General features: G+C 43.2%; 1 protein-coding gene across 9 annotated transcripts; it reads left to right on the top strand.

Annotated features, from left to right (window-relative positions):
* Window positions 1–328: 328 nt before the first annotated feature.
* Window positions 329–10,956, top strand: LOC123165764 (uncharacterized). Of its 9 annotated transcripts, none has more exons than XR_006483131.1 (10): window positions 329–735; window positions 1,037–1,210; window positions 2,039–3,106; window positions 3,942–6,060; window positions 6,244–7,263; window positions 7,343–7,444; window positions 7,812–8,831; window positions 9,002–10,064; window positions 10,206–10,365; window positions 10,534–10,956. XR_006483131.1 is itself a non-coding variant. In XM_044583487.1 (10 exons), the coding sequence occupies exons 3-9, from the start codon at window positions 2,057–2,059 to the stop codon at window positions 10,319–10,321; spliced, it is 6,462 nt and encodes a 2,153-aa protein (XP_044439422.1). In that variant the 5' UTR covers window positions 331–735; window positions 1,037–1,210; window positions 2,045–2,056; the 3' UTR covers window positions 10,322–10,365; window positions 10,528–10,920. The 9 variants fall into 9 exon arrangements, 7 of the variants coding, with proteins under 7 accessions (XP_044439422.1, XP_044439426.1, XP_044439424.1 ...); XR_006483130.1 differs by having other exon boundaries at window positions 10,528–10,956; XM_044583487.1 differs by having other exon boundaries at window positions 331–735; window positions 2,045–3,106; window positions 9,002–10,036; window positions 10,528–10,920.
* Window positions 10,957–14,145: the final 3,189 nt, after the last annotated feature.

Below are 14,145 nucleotides of genomic sequence, written 5' to 3'. Positions count from 1 at the left end.
AGCTGGAGCCCTCCTACGCGCCCGTCTAGCCGGCGCCCGACACCGACGTCGCCGACATCTCCGACGGCTAATATTAGTTAGTGCAGTACGTAGGATTTTTTTTGCATGCTTTGTATGGATCTAGGGGTTGAAATACGAGAGACTCGGATGCAGAGTGGCTAATTTGAGGCGTGATCGGTCACTGTCCGTAGACGTGCCCGGTAGCGTACGCAGGCGTTCGAAGGCCCGGATTTGCGAAGCCCGGCTGTAGATGCTCTAAAAATGCCAAATTCTCAAAAAAAAAGAAAAGACTAAAAGTGCCATTTACTACGTGAGCGTCCAAAAACAAAGACCGACGAGGCGACGACCTCAGACTATCCAAAGACCTCACTCACTCACTCACCAACGCTCCCCCACATCTTGCTCTGCCGCCGCCGGAGAAGACACACACACCTGCTCTGGCTCCTGCGGATCTGCTTCTGCTGCGCGCGCGGTGGCGACGCGACAGAGGAGCTGTCGCAGCTGAGCTGTTGTGCGCGGAGGCGCCGCGCGGCCGGACGAGGAGCTCAAATGCCGCTCCCGTAGCCGACGCGCCGGAGTATGGCAGGTGGAGCTGAGCTTCTGCCAGATCGATCTTCTCCTCCGTCGCCGTCCGCGGCAAAGCTGCACCGGAGGTCTTCACTCACCATGATTGAGCAGGGGTGCTCTGTCTTGAGATCTGAGTGAACAGTGCATCCGTTCCGTCCAACTCAAAAGGTTTGTTTTTTCTGTCTTTCTTTCTTGTTCCTCCTTCCTTGAGTAATTGGAAAGGGGATTATATTAGCGAGACGGCTACCTCATTCTTGTAGCTAACTGCTGACAAAAAAATGTGGCATGTAAATCTGATTGATGAAAGTTGTTGTTTGGCCATCAGAAGCCTGTTTGTTTGTCTCAATTCTTGAGCCATATGCGGATGAGCACTGCTATAGGGACGACAAGCTTCTGCCCGATCATCGCACGATGGGTCTAATCATCCGTTAGATTGCATTATTTTGCTAATCACTGCCGTTCAAATTAGGCATCGTGCCTGAATCGTCTGTGGAGCACTTGAATTTCACCTCACTTGAGCCGGAGGCAACGCGCATCTTCTCCGCCGTCGGGCAAGCTGCTGCTGCGTGCATTGGGTACCCCCACGTCTTCACCATGATTCACTTGCTCTCTCGCCACATCTGAATGAACGTCCATCTCAAAGGTGCGTTTTGTACTACAGTGCTAGCTAATTAAGTTGTTTTTCTTGTTCCTCCTTCACTACTTGGAAAGGGGATTATATTGTTGACTGCTAGCTGATTCTACTAACATCAAAGCCTCAGGGTCAGTGTTCAGTATATGGATAATACTCTAAGATTAAAGCGTCAGGGTAATTTCCCAACACGTCAATAGTAAATGTAACTGGAAACTAAACTGCTGTATATTTCTTCAGTTGGTGAGGCAGTTCAAGATTAATCTGTGTCCTTGCACGCTTACTTTCACCTAGCTACTTCAACTTCTTCCTCCTTTTTACTTGAATTTCACCTCGTCTTTTCCTGTACATTTCTTCACCATGATTGAGCTGCTCTGTCTCCACATCTGAATGAAACAGGGCATCCAGCCATCTCAAAGTTTAGTTTTCTACTAGCTATATAATTAAGCTTCTTATTTGTTTTTTAAACCTTTTTCTTGCCCCCTCCCTTCAGTCATTGGAAAGGGGATTATTGACTGCTGGCTGATTATTCTACTTGTTGTATTGTTATTGGTGCGCATCCTGTTTGAAATTCTTAAGCTATATGCAGATGAGTAGACGGGCAATTCAGGGGGGTGTTAAGATTAAAGCGTGAGGGTTCGTATTCAGTAGATAAGCTTAAACCATTAAAGGCTAAAGCGTCAGGGTAAAGTGTCCATTTGTAAAATTTAACTGTATGTAGATTAAACTGCTATATATTTCTTTGGTTGCTGAGGCAGTTCAAGATTAATTAAGCTTCTTGCTCGTTCTCCTTGTTTCTCCTGCTACCACTTGAATTTCACCTCACTTTTACTATTGCAGCAACAGCCAGCAAGTGCAATGGCGATGGTGCTGGATGCATTCACATCCTACGTGGGACACATGCTCGCGCAGCTAGCAGCAGATGGTGTGGGGACGGTGCTGGGCGTCTCCGGCGAGATCGACAAGATGGCCGACAAGCTCCGGGACCTCAAAAACTTCTTGGCTGATGCTGACAGGAGGAACATCACCGATGAGACCGTTCAAGAGTGGGTGGGGCAGCTCAAGCGTGCCATGTATGAAGCTACCGACATCCTCGACCTCTGTCAGCTCAAGGCCATGGAGCGTGGATCATCTACTACTCTAGACGCAGGGTGTTTCAACCCCTTGCTCTTCTGCATGCGCAATCCCTCCCATGCTCATGAGATCGGCACCCGCATCAAAAAGCTCAACAAGAGGCTTGACTACATCAAGGAGCGAAGTGCTGCTTTCAACTTCGTCAATCTCGGGTCCTATTTGGATCATAGCAGCAATGTTCGCATTTCTCATCATGGTAATCCTAGCCGGGAGACGGTAGGGGACTTTGACCGGTCGGCTATTGTTGGAGACAAGATTGAAGAAGACACAAGAGCACTGGTGGCCCAAATCATGCAGACGGGAAAGGATGTCAACAATGGCATCATGGTGGTTGCTATCGTAGGTGTTGGTGGGATCGGCAAGACCACCCTCGCCCAGAAGGTCTTCAATGACGAGGCAATCCAACGCGGGTTCAGTAAAAAGATATGGTTGAGCGTCAACCAAAACTTCAATGAGGTTGAGCTACTGAGAAGAGCCATCATCGGTGCCGGTGGAAACTCCCAGCTGGCCGGAAATGCTAAGGACGCGCTTCACCGAGCCCTAATGCAGGCCTTGAAGGACCATAAGACATTGCTTGTAATGGATGATGTGTGGGACAATGGAGCGTGGGAGGGTGTGCTCAAAATACCCTTAGCCAATGCTGCTGCTTCAGGCAGCCGTGTCCTCATCACAACTAGAGATGAACGTGTCGCCCAAGGGGTGACAGCTATACGGCCCTACCACCACGTCGACACATTAGTGCCCGATGACGCCTGGTTATTGCTCAAGAAGCAGGTCTGTACTTAATTAGACGTTAAATCTCTTTCATTATCTCCGTCTACTTGCTAATAGTACTATGTAGTTAATTAAGAGAAATGTTAGGATTCTCCCAAGTTAATATGAGCCATTAATTACGTGTTAAGATTACTTTGCTAGTGTCAACAAACCATGGTGCTAAACAGGGAAATATGCCACAACACTAATTGAGACACGTTCAGAGACACGATGTTGTTTAATCGAGCTTGAGGAATAATTGGAAATTTGGATAATTATATATGTATCGTTTTTACCAATGACGAGACATTGGTCGTATGTCCATGTAGTGAGTTAACTTTTTGTGATTATCCAATCTCGTTTTCCAACTTATGGATGAAAATCCAAGTGCTCAGTTACTCAACAGTGTCATAACAATTTTGGTGAACCCCTGCAAATACAACTAAAGAATATAACACGAACCCCTGCCAGCGAAAAGACATGGGTCGTATATTCATGTAGTGAGTAACTTTAGTAATTAATGTCTGGCGTAGTATTATGCATTTTAGGAGCTTGAGAGATAAGATAATTTCATGACCATAAAAAATGTTTTCTAGGCAGTATGTTCCATTGCACAAATCTTCGTAATGTACAACAATGATAAGTAAGTATATTTAATAACATTTTTTTTGAGGAAGTAATAACATTTCTTTTTGGCATGTACTTTCTGTACTTTGAGTATTTATTGCATAGTCAATCATACCTTGATACATCAACTAGTCCCTTGTATATAGTTAAGACGTAAAACTGGGCGCCTTAGAGGATCTTGGTACATAGTTAATTAATTGTATCGGTCCCTTGTATCGTATGTTTGCAGGTATGCTCAAGTGAGATAGATGAAGACCACATCAGTACGCTAAAGGACATCGGACTGAAAATTGTACAAAAATGTGGTTGTTTACCAATTGCTGTTAAAGTGATGGGAGGACTCTTGCGTGAAAGAGGGGGGCTACATCGTGACTGGCAGCAGGTTTTGGATGATTCTAAATGGGCAACAACTAAAATGCCCAATGAGCTCAACCACACAGTATACTTAAGCTATGAATATATGCCTTCTTACCTGAAGCAGTGCTTTCTGTACTACTCTCTTCTTCCTAAAAGTAGAATTTTTACTAAGGATGAAGTTGTTGCAATGTGGATTAGTGAAGGGTTTATTCATGGAAATTCTAATGATTTAGAAGAATTGGGAGAAAATTACTACAAGGAGTTGGTATCTAGGAACCTGATAGAGCCAGATAAATCATATGTTGATCTATGGGTTTGCAGCATGCATGATGTTGTTCGCTCGTTTGCTCAGTATATGACTAAAGATGAAGCACTCGTAACTCAAGATGGAGACAATGATATTCTTGCTAAACTTGGTTCACAAAAGTTTCTTCGGTTGTCCATAGAAACTAACCGATCACAATCAGGTGAACTTGATTGGAAATCTCTACAGGGGCAGCAATCAGTGAGAACATTGATCTCAACTGTCCAGATTAAGATGAAGCCTGGTGATTCACTGGTTATTTTTTCTAGTTTGCGGACTCTGCATATAGAATCTGCAGATGTGGCTTCATTGGTTGAATCGTTGCATCAACTCAAGCACATGAGGTATCTTGCACTAGTAAATGTTGATATATCTGTTCTTCCAGGGAACATTGGCAAGATGAAACTGTTGCAATTCCTTGACCTTGGTGGATGTACAAAATTGGTGAATCTTCCTGATAGCATTGTGAAGCTTGACCAGCTGAGATTACTTTCACTTCCCATAGAATGTATGGTACCTAGAGGGTTTAGTGGTCTGACAAATATGAGGAGACTGTTGCAGTTTCGAGCCCACTTGGATGGTGATTGGTGCAGTTTGGACGAGTTGGGGCCTCTTTCCCAACTCAGAGTTCTTGTATTAACTGAATTAGAGAATGTATCTGCTGCCTCATTTGCTGCTAATGCTAGGCTCAGCGAGAAGATGCATCTTATTAGTCTACTCCTGTATTGCACCAGTAAACTGGGAGATGATGGGTTGGTCAAAGAGAAGGAAGGTGTCTCTGAGGAAGAGCAGCAACGAATTGAGAAGGTTCTCGATAAGCTCTGCCCTCCACCTGGTCTAGAATATCTTCATATCAAGGGGTATTTTGGCCGGCAACTTCCGAGCTGGATGATGTCCACATCAATGGTGCCCCTCGACAACTTGAACACTTTATTGATTGATGACCTGGCTTGTTGCACACAACTTCCCAATGGGTTGTGCCAGCTGCCCAATCTGCAGCTTCTACAGGTCCGTCGTGCTCCATGCATCAAACATGTGGGGACTGGATTCTTGCAGGTGGCATCAGCTTCATTTCCAAGGTTAAACAAATTGAGCTTGGGCGGAATGGTGGAATGGGAGGAGTGGGAGTGGGAGGAGCAAGTACAAGCCATGCGCCGTTTGGAGAAGCTTGTGCTCAATAATTGCAGACTGAGGCATTTTCCTCCAGGCCTTGCCTCCAATGCAAGCTCTTTGAAAATATTAATTCTAGTACATGTCAAGCACCTCAGCTACATTGAGAGCTTCCCTTCTGTTGTTGAGCTTATAGTGAATGGATGCCCTGACCTGGAGAGGATCACCAATCTCCCCAATCTGCAGAAGCTTACCATCATGTACTGCCCAAAGTTGAAGGTGTTGGAGCGTATCGCTTCACTCGAGAGGCTGGTCCTGAAGGATTACACCATGGAAAAACTCCCAGAATACATGAGAGACATAAAGCCAAGGCATTTGCAGTTATTCTGTAGGCTATGGCTGCTCTCTGCCGTAGTCGCGGGACAATCTGGCACTGAGTGGGACAAGTTCAGTCAAGTGGAGCATGTCAAGGCATATGCACGTGATGGAGACAACGAAAGAAAATGGTACGTTTTGTACACGAGAGGTGACAACTACAAGCTGGATTCAAATATTAGCAGCTCTGCCATATTTGAAGGTACAGAAAATCAAACATACGTACAAGCTTTTTCTTGATTTGTTTGAGCACTCTTTCTACCAGTTTATAAATTCTTTTTGATTTTATCTCCTGCTTTTCGTCCATACATAGTGCATGACGACGGGATATATTATGTACCTTCCTAGTATCATGTAATCATTTTGTAATTTTCTTGCCATGCAGAAACCTTATCATCTTGTATGGTGGACCCACAAGGATTTGAGTCTGTGTACAAAATGAGAAGAAGCACCTTCAGTTACATTTGCGGCTTGGTGAGGTTGCCATTTTTGGAAGATATGATGGCGAGGGATCACACCTTTGTTGATGGGAGAGTGATGTCTTTACAAGATCGAGTAGCCACTGCTGTGAGGATGCTGATCTCTGGTGAACCACCGGTGGTCGTAGGATCCTCTCTTGGTGTCAACGAGTCCACTGTCTCGCTTGTAACTCAGAGGTTTATTGAGGCTATTCAGGAGCGAGCGTTCCGCCATTTGGACTGGCCATACAATTTCCAAGCAATGGAGAAGATCAAGTGCAGGTTTGACAAGATCCATGGCTTGCCAAATTGTTGCGGTGTTGTACATAGAGCTTACTTTAAATTTGGATCACCAAACCTTGACCATGAGGAGAACGCTGACACACTAATGCAAGCCGTCGTTGATCCAGATATGAGGTTCACAAATATTTGGTTTGGAGCATCAAGTAGCATGAACCAGTCAAGTCTTTTGCACGACTCTTGGCTCTTCAAGTCCTGCGAGAAAGGTACTTTGTTGGATGGTACCAAGCTGAAGGTATCAGATGGCTCAGACATTGGGGAATACATCATTGGTGATGCAGGATACCCTCCTCGTCCATGGCTCCTCACCCCTTACCAGTTGGAGGGTGATATCTCAGACTCGAAAGTGGAGTTCAACAAGAGACACTCTGCAGCTACAGCCATGGCGCTGAGGGCACTGGAAAGGTTGAAAGACACGTGGAAGTGTCTACAGGGAGAAGGCTGGCATCCGAATAATCAAAATGATTTGCGGTGCACAATCAACACGTGCTGTAGGTTGCATAACATAGTGATAGACATGGAGGAGGAGGGTGCAGTCATGCTGAGCAATCAGGAGGAGAATTGCATCGAGCAAGTGAGCCAGTTATTAGACGAGGATGCTGTCAAGGTGAGGGATGTACTGTCCCAGCACTTGGTCGATTCTAGAGGTAAAATAACACAGCTCTTATCTGTTCATTTTATTTTTCTTTCCCTCCCATTGATTCCATCTTTCACCTACTTTGTTAGTCCACACATTTGCTGCAGAGGAGGAACAAGAAGCACACCAACTACAAACAACAGATCGAGGGAAATTATACACAAACAAAAAATTGACAGCCCAAGAAAATGGTACGTGTTATATACAAGAAGTGGCAACTGCAAGTTAGATTCAAATGCTAGCCGCTCTATCTTATTATACTTTTGTTTCATTTTCTAACACCTTCCATCCACTTATGCTGCTGGGTGACTGAATAGATTCCATAAATTTTTTGTTTCACACGATTACGAGTTGTTTCAGATGACATAAATTTTATCCGCAGCGCTGAATGTATGTGTGGGTTGTTTTATGCATAGCTACTTTCTGATTTGGTTGCCCCCCTCGCCTTTCTTGTTATGCTAGGTTACCCTGAGTATGAAAAATTTAAATTAATGTGTTACCTCTTGCATTGTAAATTAGAGACTGTATAACCAGTTTTGTACTTCTCTTGCCATGCAGAAACTTTATCATCTTCTATGGTGGGCACGCAAGGATTCGAGTCTTTGTACAAAATGAGAAGAAGTACCTTTAGTTACATCTGCAGCTTGGTGAAGGTGCCCCTTTCTGAAGATATGATGATAGGAGGACACACCTTTGTTGATGGGCGAGCGATGTCTTTCCATGATGGAGTAGCCATTGCTCTCAGAATGTTGAACTCCGGCGGGACACCCGAGGTTGTGGGATCATCATTTGGTGTGGATGGGTCAACGGTTTCGCTGTTAACTCAGAGGTTTGTTAAGGCTATGAAAGGACGAGCAATGCACCACATCAGCTTTCCTGGCTCCGCTCAAGTGGAGAAGATCAAGCGCAAGTTTGACAAGATCCATGGCCTCCCAAACTGCTGCAGTGTTGTACATACAACTCACATCAAATTTGGATCGCAAAACCATGAGAATGAGGAAAATGATGGCGTGCTAATGCAAGCCATGTTTGAGCCAGATATGAGGTTCACATGCATTTCATTGGGATCGCAACGAAACATGAACCAGTCAAGCATGTTGCACAAATCTCCTCTCTTCGAGAACTGCGAGAGGGGTGCTTGGCTGAATGGTAGGAACCTGAAGGTACCATCAGGTGGAGGATCGGAAGTCAAGGAATACATAATTGGCGATGCAGGATACCCTCTTCGTCCTTGGCTCCTCACTCCTTACCAGTTGGAGAATGGCCTCTCACTCTCAGGCGCCAAAGTTGAGTTTAACAGGAGACATTCTGCCGCTACAGCCGTCGCGCTGAGGGCACTGGCAAGGTTAAAGGAGACATGGAAGTGCCTGGAGGGAGAAGGGTGGCGTCCAAATAATCAACTTGAGGCGTACTGGACAGTCGACACGTGCTGTATATTGCATAACATAGTGATAGACATGGAGGGGGATAAAGAGGAGGAAAAGGAGGAGAATTACAGCAAGCAAGTGCGGCAGTTAGCAGATGAGGATGCCATCAGGGTGAGGGATGCACTGTCCCAACACTTGATCGAATGTGGAGGTATAGTAACACGCACCATCGCTTTAATTTCCACATCTCTATATGCTGCAAAGTGAATTTTTTCTGTACGTATTCTGCTACTTTTACCCCGAGTATGACAAATAAAGAGTAATATGTTACCTCTTGCCTTGTAAATTAGAGATTATGTAACCAATGTTCTTTCAATGCAGGAACCTTATCATCTTCTATTGCGGATGCACAAGGGTTTGAATCCGTGTACAAAATGAGAAGAAATACCTTTGGTTATGTCTGCAGCTTGGTGAAGATCCCATTTTTGGAAGATATGATGGCAAGGAATCACAGCTTTGTTGACGGGAGAGTGATGTCTTTGCAGGATGGAGTAGCCATCGCTCTGAGAATCCTGAACTCTGGTGATTCACCCGTTACCATAGGATCCTTTCTTGGTGTGAACGAGTCAACTGCCTCACTAGTAACTCAGAGTTTTGTTAAGGCTATGGTGGAGCGAGCATTGCCCCATGTGCGTTGGTCATACTCTTCCCAAAAAATGGAGAAGATGAAGCGCAAGTTTCACAAGGTCCATGGCATGCCCAACTGCTGTGGTGTAGTACATACAACTCGCATCACATTTGGATCACAAAACCGTGACCATGAGGAGAATGAAGGCATACTCATGCAAGCCGTCCTTGATCCTGATATGAGGTTCAGAGACATTTACTTGTGGCGGCCCCACGTGCATTTGTCAAGCATGGCGGCTTTGCGCAACTCTGGTATCTTCAAGCACTGCGAGAAGGGTACTTGGTTGAATGGTAGCAAGCTGAAGATATCATCAGGTGGTGGATCGGCAGTCAGGGAATACATCATTGGTAATGAAGAATACTCTCTTCGTCCGTGGCTCCTCACACCTTATCAGCTGGAGAGTAACCTCTTAGACTCAGACTCAAAAGTAGAGTTCAATAAGAGACTAAACTCTGTAACTACAGCTGTCGCGCTGAGGGCACTAGCAAGATTGAAAGACATGTGGAAGTGCCTACAGGGAGAAGGGTGGCGTCCAACTAATCAACTTGAAGCGTACCGGACAGTCGACACGTGCTGCATGTTGCATAACATAGTGATAGACATGGAGGAGGACGGTGTAGGCATGCCGAGCGATCAGGAGTATAATCGCATCAAGCAAGTGTGGCATGTAGCAGATGATGGTGTCAGGGTGAGGGATATACTGTCCCAGCACTTGGTTGAATCTGGAGGTAAATTAAGACAACTCTCAATGTGTTTGTTCGTATGCTAGCTTTGTCTTTTTTTTTTTTTTGTAATTCCCTGCTGTTGATTCCATCTGTTTGGTTAGCCTACACAATGGCTGCAGAGGAGGAACAGGAAGCTGTTTATTCTATGTTAATTTCATCTGTTTGGTTGCAGAGGAGGAAGAAGAAGCAGTGGTAGCTGCATCAAGTTCAGGACATAAAAACAAGGAACAGGAGGTGCACCGAGCACAGCAAGCGGATCGGGGAAAGGAGAAAGTGCATGGTAGCTAGCTAAGAAGCCGAGATCGGACCGCCCTCTCCACTGAATCAATTTGGTACTATTCTTTTTGTTTCCGCTGTTATCAATCGCAGTCCTCTTCCTATTTTCTATATCAATTAGTGTCAGTTAAATTAATTTAATCTATGTTGGAAGCACCATGATATCCCTCGGTGATAAGTTAAGCTAAGCTGATCTCATCTACTTGAAATCTTGGTAGGAGCAGGTGGAAGAGGACACTAGCCATCCTTGGAGATCTTCATCCTGCTGCTTGGTTACATCTAACTGTATGCATGAAAGCAGTAGTGGAGCCAAAAGCCGAAATGATGCCGCAACACGAATTTGAAGTTAGATCAACAAAATTTCTTGCTTTTTTTTAGTTGGCATGTCTTTGGCGAAGGCGACGGTTTTGTATCTTATAGTATCGACAATGCGTTTAATTTAATGCGTCGAGAGAAGAACCAGTCGTGTAGCTGCATGGGAACAGACTATTTGTGATATCCATACATCCTTTCAGGTTCTGCAACCTGAAGAATGTTTTGTAGCAGCGGATCAACTGTTCTTCTCTAAATTGTGCTCGGCGAACAGCGCGGAGTATACCATAACAGTTCAAGTGCTCGGTGTGTGCTGCATTTTACATCATTTTAAATCTTGCTTCTTCTCTAAACTGTTCTTCTCTAAATTTGGGGTTGCCCTTGCCTGGAGCCGGAGTTGAAGTTGGGGCAAGTACTCCTACAGTTTAATCTGTTCAGTTAGCAGTATGTTTTTATAAATTTCCTCATGCTCATTCCATCTTCCTGATCAGGGGACGATTCCCTGCATCTTGCTCAGGGAATCTCTATTGGGTTAGTAGTATTAGCTAGCTATGGTTCAGTTTACACCCATGGAAATGGATTCAGAAGAACGTATGTTTGGGCTGAATGTATGTTCAGTTTACACCCATGGAACTGGTGGCTTCAGAAGAAAATAGTTCTCCTCCCTCAGGCCTCAACTATGTTATGGTGATACAGACGACGGTGTCAACATTGACCTCGTTCATCTGGCTCTCAAGTAAACTCAAAGTCATGGATGAGGCCATTCCTTGCTGCTGTCGAATTCGCATCGAAACACTTGATTCCTTCATTCAGAAAAATAGCTGGCATGTCATGATCTGATCAGAAAGAAGAGAACAGAGTTGAAGTTGCGGACGATCTTTTGTCGAATTCGCATCGAAACACTTGATTCCTTCATTCAGAAAAATAGCTGGCATGTCATGATCTGACAAGAAAGAAGAGAACAGAGTTGAAGTTGCCTGTTTACTTGCAGCTACACCATCACCCATGTAGAGGGAGGAGAAGAGTTGATTTTTTATTTTTTTATTTTGTTTTGGAAGAGAAGTGTTGATTAATCTAACGATTCACCGTTCCTGCAACCACAACTCTTAATTGATTCAGCGAGGTGAGATTAGCAAGCTCATGATTGACTCAGCTCTGCTCTGTAATCTGTACATCACTAATTATTTTCAGGCTCTAAAATGTTGACCATGTATTAAAAAATGTTAATATTGCATTTGAAAAACATGTTAATCAAGTATTTCAAAAATGTTAAATGTGTATAGAAAAAATGTTGACCATGTATTAAAAATATGCTATTATTGTAGTTGAAAAATGATAATCAAGCATTTACAAAATGTGAAAATGTATATAGAAAAAATGCTGACCATGTATAAGAAAATATCAATTTTGTATTTGAAAAACGTTAATCAAGCATTCGAATTTTTTGAAGTGCATACAGAAAAAATGTTGACCGTGTACTCAAAAACTGTTAAACATTTATTTAAAAATGCTAAACGTGTATTAGAGAAATGCCCTTGACGTATACGAAAAATATAGAATAAAAACAAAAGAAACAAAGAAAAATGACAAAAAATATTGAAACCCCAAAAAAAGAAATAAAGAAATCAAAGAACAAAGAAGACAAAAAAGATAACCGAAGAAACATGTGCAAGAATAATGAAAAGCAGTGAAAACCGATAAAGAAACCTATGAAAATCGAGAACAAAAAATAGAAAATGAAGAACCCAACCAAAAGAAAAAAAAGTAAAGAAAATAAAATGAAAAACCAAAGAAACCAACGAAAAGAATGGAACAGTGAAAAATCGAGAAAGAAACAAAGAAAACAGTGAAAAATCGAGAAAGAAACAAAGAAAACAGATGAAAAATGAGAAAGAAACAAATAAAACCATAGAAAAATGAGGATAAATAAAAAGAAACAAAAAGAGAAAGAAACATAGAAAACCAAGAAAGAAATAAAGAAAAAAATGAAAAAAATAAAAACATGAGAAACTAGTGTGAAAACAAAGAAAAATCGTAAAAAAGAAACAGAAAAGGAAAAAGACCATGCGAACGAAGAGATGAAACTGGGCTGGTCCAATAGCTCCGTGGCAGGGGGAAATGCTTCCTGAGCGGAGTTGGTTATGTGGGTTTTTTCCTGCTTTTCCAAAGTTGGTCTTTTGGTAGTTTTTTGTAGTTTTATAAATTATACTCGTACATTTTTTTAAAAATGTCCATGCAATTCAAAACGAAATTTCTATGGTATTTAAGAATATTTGACAGGTATAAAGATGTTCATAATATTTAAATATTTTGTACATGCAATTTTTTAAAAGAAAATCATGACATATAAAAATCTACATATCATTAAAAAATCACACATTAAAAAAACTTAATCCACATGATTTTAAAAGATTATTGTCAAGTCCAAAAGGGTTCACTCATTTTTTACGGGAAAAACATATAAAATTTTTGAAAAGGAAAAGGAAACAACTTTATGAAAAAAAAACATAATACTACTAGGCTGCAGCTCACGGGAGCTCCTAATCCGACCTTTAATCCGAGCTTTAAGCGACGCTAAGCAGGCCGGGCTAGCAACCTGTTCAAAAAGGAAAAGGGGAGAGAAAAGAAAACACCAATTCTGGGAGACCTAGGATTCGAACTCAGCACCACAAGGTAGACAGCCTGTTGCACTACTGAAAATCTTTGTGATGCCTAATTGAAATACCTAATGTCCAAAAAACTTATGATGCTGATTTGGGACCAAAATTTATGATCGCGAGGATTTATTTCCACTTTCCCTTTTATTTGCGAGTTTACCACTTCTTTGTCAATAATTTAATCTTTCAAATACGTTAAATTGATAGCATTCACCGGCTAAGAGCATTTTGACAGCGGATATGACACGCCGGTCCCACGTGTCAGGACTGAGGTGGCCATGGGGTGCCAGCTGTCAGCTCTATCCATCGTCTCCAATCATTTCCCAACTCCCGCTTCTTCTCGTCCCCTCTGACCAGCCGCCCGCCGCCACCCCACATCCGAATCCCACCCAGAAGCCCTCGCGCCCGCCGATTCGAGCCGCAATGGACAACCCCGAGGCTATCCTGCCTGCCACCTGCTTGGGACCCCCCATCACGGTGGCGGCGAAGGCCTTCCGCTCCTGTTGCTGCACTCATCTACATACATAGTCGAGGGCTAACCACTACTGGCAATAAGCGAGATTTGTCATTTGCGGGCTTCTTGCAAAAAAAAAGTTCATGGCAGACAAATAGGCTTATGGGCAGTGGGAAATCACATAAGAAACAAAAAGCTCTGATATCCAATTATAGTATGGAGTATAAGAAAAATGTCTTGGGAGAGATCCATGACAAAAATATGTGTTTGTATGAAAGCAACAATTAAGTTGTCCGGCAATAGGAGATGAAGCGTGCACCTAGAACGATGATCTACATCTAGAAGAGATAGAGAGAATCCTGGGAGAGATCCATGACAGGGCTCACGGGACATGGTCATCGGTTCACCATGTT

Source organism: Triticum aestivum, chromosome 7D (assembly GCF_018294505.1).
Source record: "Triticum aestivum cultivar Chinese Spring chromosome 7D, IWGSC CS RefSeq v2.1, whole genome shotgun sequence".
NCBI classification, from domain to species: Eukaryota; Viridiplantae; Streptophyta; class Magnoliopsida; order Poales; family Poaceae; genus Triticum; species Triticum aestivum.
The sequence above is the reverse complement of the archived record's forward strand: the minus strand, read 5'-3'. Positions and strand labels throughout refer to the sequence as shown.